The sequence below is a fragment of the Ruditapes philippinarum genome, unplaced genomic scaffold (assembly GCF_026571515.1).
Source record: "Ruditapes philippinarum isolate M1 unplaced genomic scaffold, ASM2657151v2 ctg163_1_1_1_1, whole genome shotgun sequence".
In the NCBI taxonomy this organism is placed as follows: Eukaryota; Metazoa; Mollusca; class Bivalvia; order Venerida; family Veneridae; genus Ruditapes; species Ruditapes philippinarum.
The window spans coordinates 53817-73830 of NW_026861533.1; the positions used below are offsets into that span (position 1 = coordinate 53817).

At 30.8% G+C, this 20014-nt stretch overlaps 1 protein-coding gene across 1 annotated transcript in view; it reads left to right on the forward strand.

Annotated features, from left to right (window-relative positions):
* LOC132715969 (centrosomal protein of 290 kDa-like) overlaps nt 1-20014 on the forward strand; it is a 98697-nt gene that overhangs the window by 34949 nt on the left and 43734 nt on the right. Inside the window, exons 11-12 of the mRNA XM_060699084.1 lie at nt 18518-18598; nt 19547-19732. Of these exons, the coding sequence (XP_060555067.1) occupies nt 18518-18598; nt 19547-19732 (267 nt within the window). The remainder of the gene's footprint in view (nt 1-18517; nt 18599-19546; nt 19733-20014) is intronic.

The following is a 20014-nucleotide window of genomic DNA, read 5'->3' on the forward strand; positions in this document are numbered from 1 at the left end:
GTGACCAGATTAGGGTTTTAACCCATGATCTCTGGGTTGAGAGGCAGATCCCTTAACCACTAGCCCACTGCTCTCACTTTCATATTTTGAAATGCCTTACTAAGATTTACAATAGATTTTTTCAAATTCCAAACAGGGCAATATAATTTTGACAAATACAGTGGCGTAAAAAAAAATCAAATATTCATTTAATGAATTCTCATTGAAATTTAATTTTGTATCCTTTAAGATTCAAGATTACTTTACTATGAAGTGTATTGTTATCTTCAATGGCTACTTTTGAATAATAATGTGAAAAGTTTTATTCCCCCTATATCAGGTCCACAAAAACCGTGTTTTGACATTAAATCAATATGACTGAAAATTGCGGAAATGAATTCAAGATTTTAAGTGGCTAATATTTCCGGTTCTTTATGAATTTTATTATGTTGATTACCTCACGTATTATAATAGTTGAAAGGGAGAAGGTTTAAAATTTACGCAGCCCATTGTTTGAATAGTTACGAAAACTATGCAGTAATCGGGCAGTTTTATGTCATCAGTTGATTTACTACATTTTAGTACACATTTTATTCTTTATAGTTTTTACAACCTTTTTCATAGGGAACCATAAAAAATGTAAATTGTTCAGTCTGGTTCCACGAATCGAACAGGAAGTGAATAATCCCGTCTCATCATCATCATTACGTTTAATTCACATCGCAGACATACTATATACGCAGAATTATAAAAATAGCATCAAACAGCCAAATCATGATGTCTGCTGCATTTGAATTTCAAATGAGGGCGGTATCTTTTTGCATGGTGCAAATTGTTGAGGTTTATAAAAAAAACTTGATAATGGTAGAATTATTATTCATGAATGATAAGGTAAGAAATTAATATCTTAACCTCAGTGTCAAAGATTATGGGTCAATATCTATTGAAGTTGAATTTATTTGAAATTAGAGGCATGAAGACCATTTTAGTTGTGTATTATATGATATTTTATTATACACCAGTCACTAATGTAACATTGGGAATAGTGGGGACTTTGACTTTTGGATTATAACACTCATTGTAAAGGGGCTGCCCTATGGAACCTATCAGATGGTAAAATCTATGCCAAATGACCCCCTTCCCCCCCACCACACCATTCTGCTCTAGCTGTGAGTTTGAGCCATATCATTTGTTTGACCATACCATTGCATTGACCTGACATAATGAAGGGGTGGGGGGAGGCAGATGAAACGGATTTTAGGGACATAATAAATGTTTTCAAAGAAATATGCTTAGTAAAATTGATGTTTGTTTATTATTATTCTTTTTAATCAAGTTTGAATTTCTTAGATTAATCTGTAAATTTGAAAACACCTCAATATTTTAAATACCAGTTTTTAAGCAAGTTTCCTTGAAGTTACGACTGATTTTATTTAAAAGATAACAACAAAAACAAAAAGACTGGGGAAAAAATTCAAGGTAATGACGTGCTGAAAACCACATTAAATTTAAATGAACTCCCATTACCTAGGTGCTTCGATGGTTTTGTTTTCCTATCTTTTGAAAATAATTCCGTATTTACGAGCTGCTGCGATCCTTTGTTGTTAATGTATATGAAGAAAAGGAAGTCAAATAAGGTTACGCAGGAACTCGAAGTACTACCCGAATTTTAGCTTGATGTTTGATACTGGATCGGGAGTTTAACAATTGCGTTACAATGCAATCGGCTCATGATTTGCTGATAACATAATACCCATGCATTACATTTATAAATACCTTCGCATAATAGTAATTTACGAGATAACCACTATTATAGTTCTTTTGAAAAATTTTCGAGTCTATTTTCATTAGAGATAAATTGCTGCGTTGCATGGTGAAAAAAACTGAAACAGAAGTAATATGTGAATTTCATTTTGTTCTTTAGATTTGAATGTGATTGTGAAGAAAAAACATTCGTAAAAAAAGAGTTAAAATTAAAGGGTCGTAAATGTGTGATTTGACATCGTATTGTGTGCTTTATTTAGGGAGAAGATGATGGTATTAAAATGGGATACTAGTGTTGAAGATGACTGTGTGTTTATAAATAATAAAGACATTTTGTCGTAAGCCGATTAAGTCAGTTGTGCGAAGTTTGTTGTTTTCTTAAAAGTTGAATTCTATAATGACATTGTGAACGTGTTATATGTTTTTTGTTTGCCTTAGGATTAAACTTCAGTGAGGTTGAATTTGGGATGTTAACCTTTTCTTGTATGATTTAACTTTAGTCAGAAGTTTTATGTATTTCGGAGGTCAACTTTTTTTCGGTCAGTCTGACTCACCCATGTGATTTATGGAAGACACTGGAAACGGTCTCTTATTACTTCAGATGCATATTTGAAAGGTTATTACCGTACTCCTTAAATAGAGTGACGACACAATATGTTAAAATGAAATAATGCATTTAAGATGGCATTTTAAAGTAGACAAGTCTATGATATGTACATCTAGAAAAAAATGTAACATGCTGTAATAAAACTGTGCATTTTACAACACACAGATTATTGTAAATTGTCATGATACCGTGATAATCGCGCGGACGGAATTAAGGAAATGTCATTTGCAGTGTTTAGAAAAGCTCGGTGTCAAGTTATTTATATGTTATACGAAAATATACCAGGAAATTATTAACATATAATTTACAAGTGTAATGTGTTAGACTATGTGTTAAACTATGATGGTCAGTTAAGAAAGATTTAACATAAACGGAGCTTCATGATTAACATTTTCACAGGTGAGTCAGAATCTTTAGTTTGAAGATTCGTTTCTATAAAATGGATTATGACTTTTTAACTTTTGTTCAATTAGTAAATACATTTTTTTTTACATAGAAAAAACAGAAAATTTAGAATATTCACACATTCTCTGAAGCTAATTTCTTGTTTTATTTTTGATTTATTCTTTTTTTAACATACTTGAGTAATTGACTGTTAATGTTGTACTATGCAGGTTTAAAATAGTTTTACAAAAGTAAGTCATTATAAAGATTTCCTATCAGTAAAACTATGCATGAAAATTATGCAATTATGTAAATTTTAGATTCAGTATGATATTGCTCTGCCCATTTTCAAATGGTTTCATTATAACCCTATTCATGCTAAATACGGTAACTTAAATAGACTTGTCCATTTTTCAATCTGGACAAAAACCATTCATTAAATTTAGGGGAATTTTAAAAATATTTAGTGGCTTAATAGTGACTGAGCAGTGCAGACCATGATAGAATGGCAAAGATGTGCCTTCAAATCTTAGTCTGCACTGGTTTTTAATGGGTAAAAATATTTGCGCCAGTAGACTAATGGATAAATAAATTCTAAAATTGACATCATACCTTTTATAGAGGAATGCTTAATAAAGAGGTTCTATTATTGATTTCTGGTTTAATTAATTGGGTTTTCTTGTAAACATTATTGAAGGTTTTGATATGTTTTATAATGGGTAATTAAGTCTTTTTAGACGTCTTTAATAATTCAAGATTGCTATGAATGAGCAGAATGGCAGTAGTTCTATTTCAATGTGAATAAATTGATTGAAACTTGAGGATTACGGTAGAATTTTGGGTATAGGAAAAATATGGACCAGTTTTTACCCATTATTGTATTTTTCGCATTGTAAGTTACAACTTAAATATCTGTTTCCGTCAACAAAGGGGGCAGAATTTTTGCGTGTAATTAAAAGACGAGTTCCGTATTGATTTTTTGGCGTGAACAAAAGACAGTCAAAAATACCTGGGTATAATTGTTGTAATATGGTAAACTATGGTAATTTAGTAGTAGATTTTTTAATGGAGATTGGATAATTGGACAATAAAAAAAGAGCCAGGTGTCTTTTAGTGTTCCATTGACTGTAATTTTGGTATGTGTTATTGTGTTCCAAACCTGTCAGGTCTTTTTTATGTGTCATATTGAATAGTGTTTCAGGGGCATCAATATTTAATAAGAGATTCAGGCCTCTAAAGCTTTGTAGTTACTAGAAAGGATGCTGCATTTGACTTGCATACCTTGTCCACTTCTGTGAGCTATTCCCTTAGATATGTTAATCCCTTTTGAGTTAAATTATCCAGCTTGCTTACAGAATGTCCATAAATCTACTCACGTGCAAAGACCAGTCAAGTTGCTAGTGGTGGCATGATGTCAGCAATAGACAAGAAATCTTAGGATCTTAAACTGTGTAGGTTCAAAGCCCGCTAGGAGCAAGCAGTTGTTTCCTTGGGCAAATTAAACTTTACACTCATTGCTCAGTACTCCAGGTTGGTACCAGGAACAGATCTGAGAATGTGTCTATTACTTATCATAGCCTCCTCCCTAGAAACATTTTAATTTATGGTTATAAATAAATTCTGTATAAACTATGAACGGCATTCAGGAATCATTCTCCAAAATTTATGCTGTAAGGAAACTATTGACAACTTTTGCTTTACACAGGAGCTCAAAGGGTTTTTTGGGTGTCTTGTGTTGTTGGGAAATTGGAAATTTACCTTTTGACCTTAACAGGAGTGATGTAACTTAAAACCTCACCCTTCCTTTTTGTATTCTTTTGGATTAAGTAAGTTAGTCAACTTGTTTAATAGATACACATCATGTCTAGTTGAAGTTCATTTATCATCCACTATTTTGGCAGGAAACTTTTAAGTTATTTCATCTTTGCAAAACTTAAGTATTAGTTGGTTTTAGTAACAAATGAATTTGACTTCTGTAAGAATAATTGCATAATTATGAGCATGAATTCATCAAATTTTATTCGACATAGACTAATATTCTTCATGAAAGGTAACTCTGTATAAAGACCTTCTATGTGATACCTATATCCTTCCTGCCTCACAACTACCCTGACTCCCCCCCCCCCCCCCCCCCCCAATATCCCCCCCACATACACAAAAGAAGAAAAAAAAGGCAATGCTTAAATTTATGATCTTTTAGATCATTTATCATATCTCTTTACCTGTGTTTAAAAACCACCCTTTTATAATCTTTTAAGATCATATTTTGGAAATTGAAAGGGTTTTTACTTTAGGCAGGTTAAATTTATACTAAGGTCTAATGATTTATATCAGGAAATGAAATTTTGCAATGTTATAAAAATGTGATTTATTTGAGGATGTAACATGAAGAAATTACTATAGTTGTGACTACAAAATGTGCAAATTTGACAAAAATTTCAATGGTTTTATTTGTTAAACTCTTTCAAATACATGCTAATGACTTGTTAGATTTCTATGGTAACTCGATTTTCACTCTAAAATCTCGTATGTCGTACTTTTTCATCTTGGTCATTCAAACATACTTGAATTCAGACTCGCTTATTTAAGTGACATATTTGGGATGAAATAGATCTGAAGTGTAAGCTTGATTTAACTGATGGACGGAATTTTAGGGAAAGATATCGGGCTTTCGTTCTTTGATAGGTAAAATAAATGAGCTTGTTTTGTGTTATTTAGGGGTTGTGGTATTTCAGTATATTTAGGGTGGAAAGATGGGGCATTGATAATTAGGAGTTTATTTTTTTATCCTTTTGTAACATCTTCATTTACCATGTAATCTGACCTGGTTAATTTATCTCTTTAAGTATCAGGGCTCCATAAATCATGAAAAAATCAGGTCAATATTTTACTCTGGACTTTAAGTTTGTTAGGATATATTTCAAGGTGCTATTTCTCTGTCAGTGTGGTAACTTTTCTATCGGATTGGTTGAATACTATATAAATACTTTACAGATGGCGCTATAAGGTCTTTGTCAAAGAATTAGAGAGCAAAGGAAAAATATTTTTCTTAATCACCCATTGAAATAAATAATATTTGTAGGTAGAATTTTAGCCAAAATCTCAATAGACAGACATTAATATTCTTTTTAAAACTACATATATATATAAAATTACATACAAATTAAACTAACTGAAGATTTTTGACAATAATAATTCTTGACAGTGACGGACAATTGCTTCTGCCCCAGCTAGCACTGACATGTTGGACCATTTTATGGAAGTTGATACATTAAGTTGCCTTATTTCACCAATATATGGACCCTAGACTGGTTGTGAAGCTTCAAATTCAAACTTTTGAAGCATGACAAATCTATTACACAAATTTTGTAAATTAAAGAGGAAGATTAAAAGATTCTTACTAATTATCAAATTAATATGAAATCAGATCAATGAATCATTGTGTTTGGGGAAAAAAAACCATCTTGTGTAATATTAAAGACCAGTTTTGTTTCTACTTAACGTTTTACTTGTTTTATGATTTTAGGAAGGTTAATTTATAAACATGGTAATATTCCCCCAACCTTTCACTTTTATATAGCAACCATCACACCTCCGAGGAGCCTGTGCTCACCATGTTTGTTTTATTAATTTCTGCATGAAAGAAATTCATTGCGTTTATGAAAATAAAATGCACAAGTTTATTGCCGTTGTATCCTTAATTACATCGCCATAAAAAGTAAATCATAATTCTTCTGCAGTAGTTGACAAGCATTACATATATAAATACAAGATAAGTGCCGATTGTGACATGTGCCTCGCAAAGAACTGCATATATTTTATTGGTGATCAATCCACCGCAATGACATTTATATGAGGGGACGACAAACGACTGAATCATTTGATTTACTTGTTAAGGTTGTAACTGTTATGTCTACAGATGATAAGCATTTTATTTGTGGTGTTATTATAGGTATTTAGGTATGAACAACTTGGTGAATTGCTGAAGTTTTTATGGAATAAATCATAGATAAAATTGTTTCATTTTTTTGGGGGGTGGGGGGGGGGTGTTGTTTTTTTCGTAATGATATAACTTTAAAGAAAACTTTTTGAATTAGTGCAAAATTTCATGATTTGATCTTCCAGATTAAATTTATTTCTATGCTGACAGCTTTTGTTTGAAATAGTCTGAACTGAAAAGAGGCAGGCCTCATTCAGGCATAGTGGTTAAGAAATAACATGTAACTTGACCAGTTAAGGTTCAAATCCTCAAAGAGTCTCAATGAAACTTTTCATGCGAGGAACGTTTCCATGCTATTTATACAGCTTAAATGCCTACAAATTGTGCCTAAAATGATTCAAGATGTTTTTTCCACCAGAAAAGGTGATCAAAACAGTGTTGATGCAAAAGAATGTCACATACCCAAATAAGGTAGAAAATAGAAAACATGAATAAACAATTTGTTAGAAAAAGAAAATTTCAGTGGGTACAGACACAACTTGTTAAGGAAGGAAGTTCCAGGTCATTTATTAAGGAAATTTACAGTGATTTTCTTTCCTTAAAGCAAATGTGCAGTAGAAACTATTTTATGACAATGCAATCTTAACATTGTTTGTTCAAGTAGGGCACATGTTACCCCCGACAGTGTGAAAGTATGTGCAAACAGGGGTTGGACTGTTTCAAGATTTTAACAACAATTTTATCATAAATATCCACTTGAATACCAACAGTTTAAGATAATTTAAATACCAAATCCACTATCTAATAGTCAGTAATGTTTACTTAGCTTTTCATTTTCTTTCCTGTTTTCATTTTCCAAATTTTCTTACTGTCCAATCCAATGTCTTTTGTAGGCACATTGTTTAAAGGTATGAAAATATTCAGGTTGTTTTTGTTTGTTTTTTTTTTTGTCTCTGAAATGACTTGTAGTTACAAGTAGATTTACCACTGTTGTTGTTTGAAATGCTTGATTTTGAGATAACCTGGATATAAGTGCAAAGAAGCCATAAGTTCAAACCCTATGCTCCTTTCTGAAAGTTGCCCCTTCTATGTCCTCACCCACTCCTTCTTGTCCTCTACCCTCTGTCCTTTTTTTTTTTGGAGTTCAAATTAAGGATGAAAAGGATGTAAGGGAATTTTTTATCTTCCCTTCAGCATTACATGCGGTACTTATTATAAACTTGAAGTAGGAGTTGTGGCCTGCCATTTTTGTCTGCCACAGTTGTAATTGTGTCATAACCATGTTTCCTCATGACAATAGTACTGGATAGTTCCAGGACACAGATTCTGGAGTTAATAATGTAAGTTGCATGAACTTGCATAATTTAAGTTGCATGTCAACCTGAAGTTGTCAATGCTTTGCAATCAATCTTAAATACAGTCGAACTTCGTTCGCTCGAACTCGGAGGGCCTGTGCAAATTTGTTCGAGAGATCGTCGTACTAGTTCGAGCCAACCTAGGTCGAACTATTATTACGTTGATCATGATGCCTAAAGGTTTATAGCATACATTGGTCGAATGATAAATATGTAAATATAATTGTTTGTTAGTACATTTGTTCGTCAAATATGTTACATTCAGAATTATTATCCCAGTGTTTTCAATTAAGTATTAACGGTATGTTGTGTTAATCTATATTCATGCATCTTGTAATTGGTTGAGTTCGATTGGGCAATCAGACTAAACTTGTTGAACAATGTTCAAAATATATTTATATGTTTATAATGGGATTTTTTAATTTTAAAAAATAAATTAATGAAATATTTAAGAAAAAGTTTTACAGAAGCATTTATTTGTAGTCATTTACTTAAATAAACACACGTACAAGTATCATTCAATAAATACATAACACTATTACAATTCACGTTATATGAACTACGGTTGTAATTAAAGCCGTCCGGATAAACGTCATTCTTTATTGACTTTTGCATATTTCACTTATTTCACAAGTTCTTTTTTTTTATCGTTAACATAAACGGCAAATAAACAATATTATTGTAACATACAACCGCTCTTATTTTGTATCAATTAACCTTAATTTGCCTTTTGTCATAATCACAAGGTGTTAAAAAATATGTGTCGCCGACTGTCATTTATTTAGGACATGTCGACTTGTCTTTTTGTGTTCGACCGAAAACGTGTGATTTTCACTATATATCTGCCGAAGGACCAGAGATCAGGTTCGAGAGTTCGAGCGATCGGTGTTCGAGCAATCCGAGGTAGAACAATATATATTATTATATAGGAATTTTGCTGGGACCGGGCGATGAGTTTCGAGCGAAGGGAGGTATTCGAGCAATCCGAGTTCGAGCGAACGAAGTTTAACTGTATGTTGAAAAAATAAAATGAAGAGCATGTTTTTGCTGAATGGTCATAAAATTGCAGGGGGAAAAAAAAAGAAGCTAAACGTTGCACAATGTCCAAACACACTGTACTAAATATACTTATTTAAAGCTTTTTAGATAATTAAGATAATGTGTTCGGTTTATAGAAGTGTAAAGACTTATATTGACTAATTAAGATGTTGTGTTTTTTTCTCACAACCTGTTCACCAGGTGCGGTAACCTTTTAATAACTTTTTACAACTCGTCCAGGTTTACCTTTAGGGACATATTTTTAATTTTGCCTCTTCTTTTTTCCTTTTTATGGGCAGTTTTCCCCCTTCGTAATTAGGTGAAATATTTATGTAGGATTTTTTTTATCAAGATTGTATGTATATAATTTATTTTATTATGTGAAGTAAATACAGACTACTGATTTGTTTATTCCATTTGTAAAGAATGTAAAAATAATATTTTCTCTAATTAATACACCTGGATTCATTCAGATGTGTCTGTATTTTGATTTATTGTCTGGGATATAACTGGGTCATTATAATTAAGACTTGAATTTGTTCTATCTTGTTCAAACACTTATTTTATTTAATCAGGCATTGATATATGTATGAAGACATTTCTGTATTAATTGAAACTGAGTATCCATTGTTCTTGTTCCATACGGTTAAAATTTTCCCTTTAAAAATTTTGAGCCCCGGGCAAAGACAAAAACCAAAAATGTGCCGTTTGCGACCAGGCCCTACCGTTCCTTCCAAACCCCATTACAAATAGGGGAAAAATGATAGGAAAAAAGCATGGTTTTATAGATGCGCGGATGCGCAGGTGGGCTGGATCCTCTGGTCGCAAATGCCCTATGGTTTTTTTTGTCATTTACGCGGTATATATTAAAAAAAAACCATAAAACAGTATAAATTAACTTTTTTTTTCATTTTTTGATAACCCCCCTAAAAGTACGTTCCAAAATGGGTGGCAAGTCCCTTTTAAAAAATTTAAAATTTAGGGTTAAAAAGTATGAAAGATTAAAAATTGAGGAAAAGGTGTATTAAAAGTTTTGGGTTTTAAAAAATATAAACTAAAATTTACTTTAAATTTTATTAGTCTCCGTAATAACTACTATTCAATGTGTTGACACAACTATTTCATCTTAAAATTTTAATTGAAATTCAATGTAATATGACATTTATATTATGTGTATGTCTCGTCATATGATTTTCACATAGCCAAAAGCTATTTTTTATTTTCTTATTTTCGCTATGTCATTTTTTCTCCCCCTGATATCAAGTACTAATTCATAGATAAGATGAAATTGAAAATTAGAATGATTGTCGATATTAAAATTACTGTTTGAAATGATAACTGATGTCACTTACTAAAATCAGTGTGTATTCCGCAGTCAGGTGGCGATATGATCTGGTTCACGATTAAAATCTGACGATTCACAAAATCATACCACGAATCATCTAATTGTTCTCATTCTTTAAGAAATTTTGATATCCAACTGTAAAAAACATTTTAAATGAAACATAAAAATGTAACATAAAAATGTACATAAACTTTAACATGATTTCTTTGCTTTGGGTTTTCCTTGCAACTTTTAGCAGCAAATTTAAAATGTATACAGGATAAACAATAAACAGTAAAACAAAGGTTTTTTTAAAGTTTTATACATAGAATAAAGAGTTATTAGAATTTTTTACTTATAGGCAACTAACAAAAACCTGAACTTCAAGGTCTGAATATAATGAATATCTGAGTATTGCAGGAATCTTTATAGCCCTACTTATAATGATGTAATGCTTTTAATATTATCATTATTATCATCATCATCATTATTACTGACTCTGAAAATAATTAATAGAGATCTCTAAATCTCAAATTAATTAATAGTTATAGAGCTCTCTAAATCTCAGATTAATAGAGATCTCTAAATCTCAAATTAATTAATAGTTATAGAGCTCTCTAAATCTCAGATTAATAGAGCTCTCCAAATCTCAGATTAATTAGTACAGCTTTCTAAATCTCAAATTAATTTATTCAGCTCTTTAAATATCAAATTAATTAATAGAACTCTCGAAATCTCAGATTTATTAATAAAGCTCTCTAAATCTCAGATTAATTAATAAGTGTTCTCTAAATCTTAATTAATAGAGCTCTCTAAATCTCAAATAATTGATACAAATGTTTTCATAAATGAAACTGCATGATTAACATTTAATGTTATTAATGATTTATATAATAACAGACTGTTTGTTCAACACAATTTGATACTGATATATCAAAATATGAAATCTCTGAATATAATAATTTATTGATGAAAGCCATTAATTTGGGAAAAATTTTTATGTTACAAGATTTTGGGGTTTAAAAGTAAACAAGGAAAAAATTTTTTAAAATATTTTTATAAAATTTGGAAAAAGGGTTCAAAAAGAATGTTTTACCATTATAAGTTGTTCATCAATATATTCAGCGGTTAATTAGCCCCAAGGGGACAAAAGTATAGTCAGTAAGAGATAACTTGACAGAAAATTTAGTCGTCACTGTTTATTTAATTTTTTTTACAAATGAATATCAGAACATTATATTTGACAAACAATTTTAATGCGAAAAAAAAAATGAGAAAAAGTATGTATGGATAATTTTTTTCAAGGAATTATAAGGAAATGGGATATCAATAAGTATTCCAGTGGCTGGTAATTGTTTATTGATAAGACCCCCAAGAATGATTGACAGTTTATCATGTCTTATCTATACTTGGGAAAATAAATTTACATTAAGTATGTACAAGTTGTCATTATAGTAAATAGTAATAACATGCTGTTAGTGAGTAAATTAAATTTATGAATTAGTGATCCGGGATTAATTGCTTCATATTAACATACTGGATTGTTTTATTATAAATTATGTGATATAATAATATAAAATAATTATTTTTGGATTACTGACTAGAGATGGAATGAGTGTGAAGTAGGATAAATATATATAATATTCATCATAACAGGTAATTAAATAGAAAATACTTAATTAAAATTTGAAATTTTTTTAAAAATTATTTTATTTAAGATATTTTGTTGATTGTGTATATTACATTGAAATTATTATTAAAAATAAAGTACCTTTCAATCACTGAATTAGTATGCTTACCTGATAGGATTTAAAGGAACCTTTTAACATGATATTTCTGTAGCATTGTGGATTCATATTTTATATGATTTTTTTTCTCATTGATCATCAATATTTAAGTTATATATTTAAAATAAAGTTATTGAAACTTCTTGCATGTGAAAAAAATTTTTTAAAAAATGTTTGTATAAAATATAAGATTACTGTACAATCCCTTAAAACTTTCCCTATAATTTTTTTTTCTTATCTTCATATTGTGGCATTTTATTTTACGAAAAAACCATTTTATTATTTTTAAACCATGAACTTGTCCTGTTTTTAATTTCTAACAGTCAACACACTTACTCCCGAATTAAGAATTTGTTATTTTTTCCCCAGCTAATCCTGGGGTACAAACAAACTGTTACAGTAACTGTTACAGCTTTGAAAATAAGTGCAAAAGGTTGACTTATCTATTGTGACAGGCACGGTAAAAGTTTGTACCTACTGATCAGCTTGGAAAAACCCACATTTGCCAAGTTACGGATAACATCTATAGCAAGATTTTAAATCAAGCATACTGCATACAGCAATGATAGGGCCGCTGTACACCCTGGCCTTGCCTGGCTCTATTATGGTAAAGGCATTGTTTTTAAATAAAGTGAAGCAAGCTCGAGGACTTTTCTCTTTATTGCTCAATTATTGTATATTTGTCAACTATATCGGAATGGAAACATTGTCAATATACCGGATGATTATTGGTGTTAAGTTGATGATTAATTCATGTGTCAGCTCTAACCCTGTTCAAACTATGAATTATTTATATGTCCCATGTTACAGATGACATGGTAAGAATTCCATGAATTTGTCGATTTAAAGATGTACAAAATACACAAAGAATTGGAGCAAACAAAATACTTTGTCATGTTTGATATCAGATATGAACTTTACCAGTAATGTTGATATCAAAATATTCCTCTATAGAAATAATACAGATTTTCTTTATCTCTGTCATCAGATATAGCTCATGTCACAAAACGTAGAATAAAGAGGTACAAAAAATATATTTGTTATTTGATCTTCAAATCTTCAATAGTATATTGACTATATGGATATGGGAGGGGGAGGGGGGGAGTAAAACACATAAGAAATATACTAGCTAAGATCGTTAATGAAAATGTCTGAGCAATTTTTAAGGAACTGATGACCGCAATGTAGTTTGAAATGATCAATCATGTAGTTTTTGTTTCAAAGAGAAAAAAAAATGTGTTTGGAAAAATGATTGATAAAAGGTATTATGTAATAAAGAACTCTAGAACAGTAACTAAGATAATACTTCTTAAAAAAACAAATGCAATAGTGGTATGTATGAGAAAAAACTACTTGAATGGAATAGGTGAAGTATTACCCGAGAATATATTCATAATAAAAACTGCCGAAAAAAATCTTGTTAAATGCTGTTGAAACCAAAAGTTTTATTTTCTCATGTAAAGTTGCGGAAATCACATAATGTAAAGTTGCGGAAATCACATACACACCCTTGAAGTGCTAGAACATAACTCAGGTACAATATACCATGTGGTGCATCAATAGCTTTTACTGCTAAAGTATTTCCCTTGTTATTTACATGCAAGTGTTTCTCGTGCATAAACAATGTTTCTCATGCAGGTATATAACTGTCGACAGATCAGGTACATCACTGTCGACATAAAGATTTGACAGAACAGCATGTACTTACAAATACATTATCATACCTGCTTATTAACGATGGTCTCAGAAGGTCAACTATATCATAACTCACTAACTAGCTCTGTCTGCTAGTAGAAATATATCACTTTTGTTTTTTCTAGTTGATCTGTTGATCTGTTTGTTTTGCATTAAAGACATTTTATTCTCCTCCATCTTAATAATATTTTTTTTCTAAAATGGAATTTGAAAGAAATTCTCAAAGTAAGTAAGTTTTTGTCAGTATTTATTTAATGAATGATGGGGATGCATTAAAAAAAGATTTAAAAATTTAAGTAAGTTATTGTAACTTAATTGTCGTAGCAACATTGACAATTGTGTGGAACTACAAGTACTTTTGTTCCCGAACTGTGCAATTAAATAAATAGCAATTTTTCGGATCTCTTTTTCTTCCTTGAGTGTGCCATGATGATCTATCAACTTGTTAAGAAACCATTTTCAGCTGGCTTGAATAACTTCTTTCTGTAAAAATATCTGAATAATTATGTTAGATAATACATATGTGTAGTTTTGTACATAATTCAACAAATTTGGGCTCTTCATAAATCATTACTTTTGTTGAAAATGTTGGAGTGTGAAGCTATTTTCAGTGACTAAAAATGGCACTTCCTTTCTTCATAGAAAGGTGTTTTACCTGTGTTTTATCTGTGAATATTTCCCAAGAACTTTCCCTCTCTCTAGTTTTGAAAGGTCTATGTCATTATATCTTCCAAGATTCTGAGTGTATTAAACTCTGTACAGTTTATCTACAGCCAGTCTCCTATTTGATTATGTTTTTATTATATCAGATCTGAGCAATGTGCTTTAATAATGTTGAAATTGTAGAAAATACAGAGCGCTTTTGAGAAAATAATGAGCAGTGTTTGTAGAACATTCTAGACATACAGGAATATTTATGTGTAGGAATAAATTATTACTACTTTTATAGTGGAACTACTTTTAGTAATTTTGAATGAGCATTATGTGAAATATAGAAAAGTACATTGTACTCGTATGTGTGATGTTTATAAAATTGTGTATGCTTTGAGCTACAGATGTTTTTTGTTCACCCTTCAGTTAAAAGATTTTAAGCAAAATCTATCGGTAAGATAAAGGTGTGCCAAGATTATGAAACCTTGCAGGAAATTTACTGTGTGAAATGTTGTAACAAATTATTCCTGGAAATATTTAACATGTTGGATGATAAAAAGACAGCTGTGCTCACAAATACTTGGATGTAAATGTCAAATTTGATAAAAAGCAAAAAATGTAAGTTATGAAAACCAGTCTCAAATCCCAGGCATTTCGTTGGTTGTATATATTTTGAAATTTCAAATGAGCCAATGAAAACTCTCCAACATTAGACTGGTACAAAAATTTTGCAAATACATTTTAAGCAATAGATTTACAGAATTTGGTACATCATTTTATTCAAAATTAAAAAACAGACACACCTGATAGAAAATTGTTGAATTTTACACAGAATGAATGACTAAACTGTATGAACTGCCATTTCAGTGCAAAAACATCCCCTACAGCTTAGGTGTAAATGTCTTCTTTTATCAGGGAATGTCTTTTTGTGGTTTGTTTCCTTGATCAGAAAGATTGATAATCAATGCTTCAAATTTTGTATTAAGTATTCTTCATTGCATAATTTAAAAAGAGTTTCTTTCAATTATTAGATGTGAATTTAGAGTCAGTTTAGATAACATGTCTACAATAGTTTGACCATGAAGACTTTATACTTTGGTAGATCACTTTTATTTTAAATATCTTAAATTGTATAAGAGTCAATACAAGATAATTCTTTACACAGATTTGACACAGTTCTGAAGGTTTCCATGTAAATGAAGTATATCTGATTAATAATTACTATTGCTGAACTTAGAATTTTGAATAAATTACCTCTAGTATGGAGCTAGTACAATCTCACCAGACTTCATAATGATGTCAAACAACTTCCAAATTTTTCTATTATAATATCCCTAAAATTTAATAAAGAACTGTTCCAAAATGAAAGAAAGGACAAGTCCATCTATGTTATTAAGGATTTACCAAGAACTTGGATTTAGCGGACCTGAATGTATACATATATGAAGCATATATCTAAAGCATTTATGTTTTGTTAATGAAGATTTACCTATATTTTACAACAAGGTGACTCACTGGTATTATTAATATACCCCATCTGTTAGTTTTATTGTTACTTTGATGTTTCATACCTGGTAGGAACTATACATGAGCTGCCAGCTTCCCATAAAATATATGTGTAGATAATGTTTTATACTGTATTTATATTACCTGCGCATGCTTTGAAAGGTGTTAAACTTAATGAGTGCCTGATTTTAATGCTTTAAAGTATTTTTAGGCTTTTTCTGAAGATTCACAAATGTTACAAATCTGCCATAATCTAACAAAAAGACTTCTTTGAAATTCTTTGAAAGTTTATATTTTTGCTTACAAATTGTCTATATAAGATATTATGTTCAACCTTTATTGATTTATCTGATAGAAATTATATGATGATAACAATAATAACATTCATCATCATCATCAGCATCATCATCATCATCAGCAGCATCATCATCATCATTCCATGTGACAATAAACAGTTACTTATTCAAGGCAAGCACAAATTAAGGCTATACAACTAAATCTTTCTTTTGACATTGAAATGTTTCATAATGACCCATAGCTATTTTAAGTAATAAATCAAGATTGAAAAAAAATATGGGAGGAGAACAACCCCCCAAAACACCATGATATTATCAGCTGTCTGTTCCATCAGTAATGTAACATATGAAAAAAAAACATTACTAAATATAAATACTAGTGTCAAGCTACCATTCTGTCTGTTAATTATGTTTTCCATTTGCCCTGAATTATGCTAATACCAGCAATTTGTAAGTTATTTTCCTCACATCTCATCATACTATAGGCATAGTTTCTATTCTGTAATGGATCCTATAATGGGAAAGGTTCTTGCTTTTCTGTGAGAAAAAAAACAATAACAAAAACTAAAGAAAAGTAATGTTCACAGGTGTAATTACTGTACTGTAGTAATTTCTATAGTAAAATCTTGGAAATTAATTACAACACAATTTTTTGTCAGAGTTTTTTTTTCATTGTTGTTAGCTATTGTCCTTAAAAATTACCACTATTTAGAGAACATACAAAATTCCAGTTTAATGTCTAATCCATGAAGTCCTAATGGGAAATCTTTTTGTTGGATTGTAACATGTAGATTGTCTATTTTAGAGATTGTGGATATCTTTTATTAAAACCAGTCTCAAAATGGACATGTATCATTGGTCAGTTTTAAATTTTGAAATTTAAATCAGCCAATCAGATGTTAAGACTTGTAGACTGGTTTCCAAATGATCATTTTATGACCCTGAACTTTTATTCTGAACAACAAAATTCTATTAGCATCACCAATACCTATCTAGATAAGAGTCTGTGATTTTAGATGTTCAGATATTTTTTGTATTGTGTGAGAAAACGATGATTTGGAAGAAGAATAATTTCAAGTGTGTGCTCTGTGCTTTGCCAAGTCACAGCATGAGTAGACATATGTTTCATTTTTATGAGAGCACTACATGTACTATTTAAATAAAGTGCAAATTTTGCAAAAACCTATCAAATTGATGTTATTGAATTAAATTTCAACATTTGTAAATTTAACAAAACAATACATAATTGATATAATTGAATTAAAATTTAACATGTGCAAATTCAACAAAACCATACAGCATTGGTAATGGAATAAGATTTTAAATCAAGCAAATTTAACAAAAACCCGTACAAAATTGATATAATTGAATTAAATTTTAATGTATGCCAATTTAACAAAATGGTACATGATTGATATAATTGAATTAAATTTTAACATGTGCAAATTTAACAAAACCCTAGGGGGCGTCCGTGGCCGAATGGTTAAGGTCGTTGACTTCAAACCACTTGCCCCTCACCGCTGTGGGTTCGAATCCCAACAGGGACTTTGGATTCTTTCATGTGAGGAAGCTATCCAGCTAGCTTACGGAACGTCGGTGGTTCTACTCAGGTGCCTGTTCATGCCTGAAATAATGCAAGGAAGGGCACCTGAGGTCTTCCTCCACCAGTAAAGCTGTAACGTCGCCAAATGACCTATACTGTGTCGGTGTGACATAAACCCAATCAAACAAACAAACAAACAAAACCCTACCAAATTGATATAATTGAATAAAATTTTAATTCCTGCCAATTTAACAAAACCCAGGCATCAAATTGATATAATTGAATTAAACTTTAACTTGTATAAATTTAACAAACTTATATTTTGCCGGCTTCTTTTATCAAACTTTTTTTTTTTATAATTTCATCTACAGAAACATACAAGATCTTGTATTTTTATCATTGAATATATCATCTTCTACATTCAGAAAAAAATTCATATTGACTATGAATGTAAATCTGAAATATTTCTACTTGGTGAGTCTTTAAAAGATTAAATGTCTTCCTTCGTAATGGGAATGCTTCCAGTCTTTGATATTAAACAGAAACTTTTATATCTACCATTTTTATCTTGTGTTCCTAGAGTCTAATTAGTTTGACCTTCAATTAGTTGTAGAAGATTTTATGTCAATTTTAATTGTGTATTTTCAGATTGAGCCAGTACATACTGTAGATGCCAGTACTGAAACTGAAGATGAACATGTGCTAGGATTCTATCAAGTTGAAGAACAGGTAATTGTACACCTGGCATTACTCATGGTTTTCTTTGGTTGGTCGGTTTTAAAGTCAAGTTAAAAATTTTCTTCTTTTTTATTGTGATATCTTGGCAGTTGGTCCACTCCATCTTACTGGCTTTCCTGGATATACTAGTAATAACAAAATTTCTCATCAAGTGACTGAGTACTAATTCCACATGGTTTCTGCATCAGCAAGGTAAGAAATGTCTTAATTACCATAAGACTCAATGTCCAAGATCAGATTTCAAGTTATGCCTTGTTTGAGGATCAAACTTGTGACCACTGTATGACAAATCAGAGACTCTCCCTATTGAGCTAAGCCGGCATTACACATAAGTGTAGCAGTAACACCGAAAAGCAAATGTCTACCATTGTTTGTTATGTAATTCAATATTACCACATTTCCATGTTACCACTGTGGATCCTCTGGCTGAGTGGTTACGATTGGTTTAAAAATATTTTTATTAAAGAAATATATACACATGTAGATAATTACACACTAAAGTAGAAAGGAATTGGACCAAGAGCTGCAATAGCATATAGTAGTCCTCTCTGTTAAGGTCACAGAATTCATGGCTATTGTGACTTTGAATCTAACCAAGGACTTACATCTCCTTCATGTGAGAAAGTGAATGTGTGACTGAATATCCAAATATGACATTTTTTTTTACTACTGCATTGATACAAGAATATGACATGATTTATAATATCAACATTAAATACATGTTTCCTACTAATTTTGTGTTGTAAGTTAATCTTATACTAAAATTCAAAGAGGCAACGATTGAAATAAAAATGAAATTGTTGTACTAGACTTTTTAGAGAGAAGAAAAAAACACTCAACAAAACAAACAAACTAAAGGAAGAATACATGTAATAATGTTTGAAACTTTCTACCATAAAGCAGAACATGCTAGTCTATATTTTTTCCCGTTGTTTTCAGGCAAGTGAGCTTGTATCCCTATGTTGTAAAGAGGCAGCACTACGAGTAAAGTTAGAAATGTCCGAGGCACTACAAGATGAGTACAGGGCCACTATCAATGGCCTTGAGGAGAAACTGGCAAAACTTCTTCAAGGTCAAGGCTCAGAGGTTGCCACGGTGATGCAACAATTGAAACAGGCTGAACAGGTGAGATCTTTGTTTTGGCATTGGTTATAACTAAATAAGTAATACTTTTGAAGGTTTTTTTGAGTTAATGATTTCTTTCTTTTCACATAACATTGAACATAACATTGAACTGTTAGCTGAAAAGAGAGTGAGAATTCTGTTTGTATGTCAAAATTATAAGTGATAATATAACATTAAAATTAGATGATTTCATTGAAACTAAAAAAGCTATAACTAGGTAAAGATAATTAAATACATGTATGCCAAACAGTGGAAAAAATTACCAAGGCAAAACCGGACATG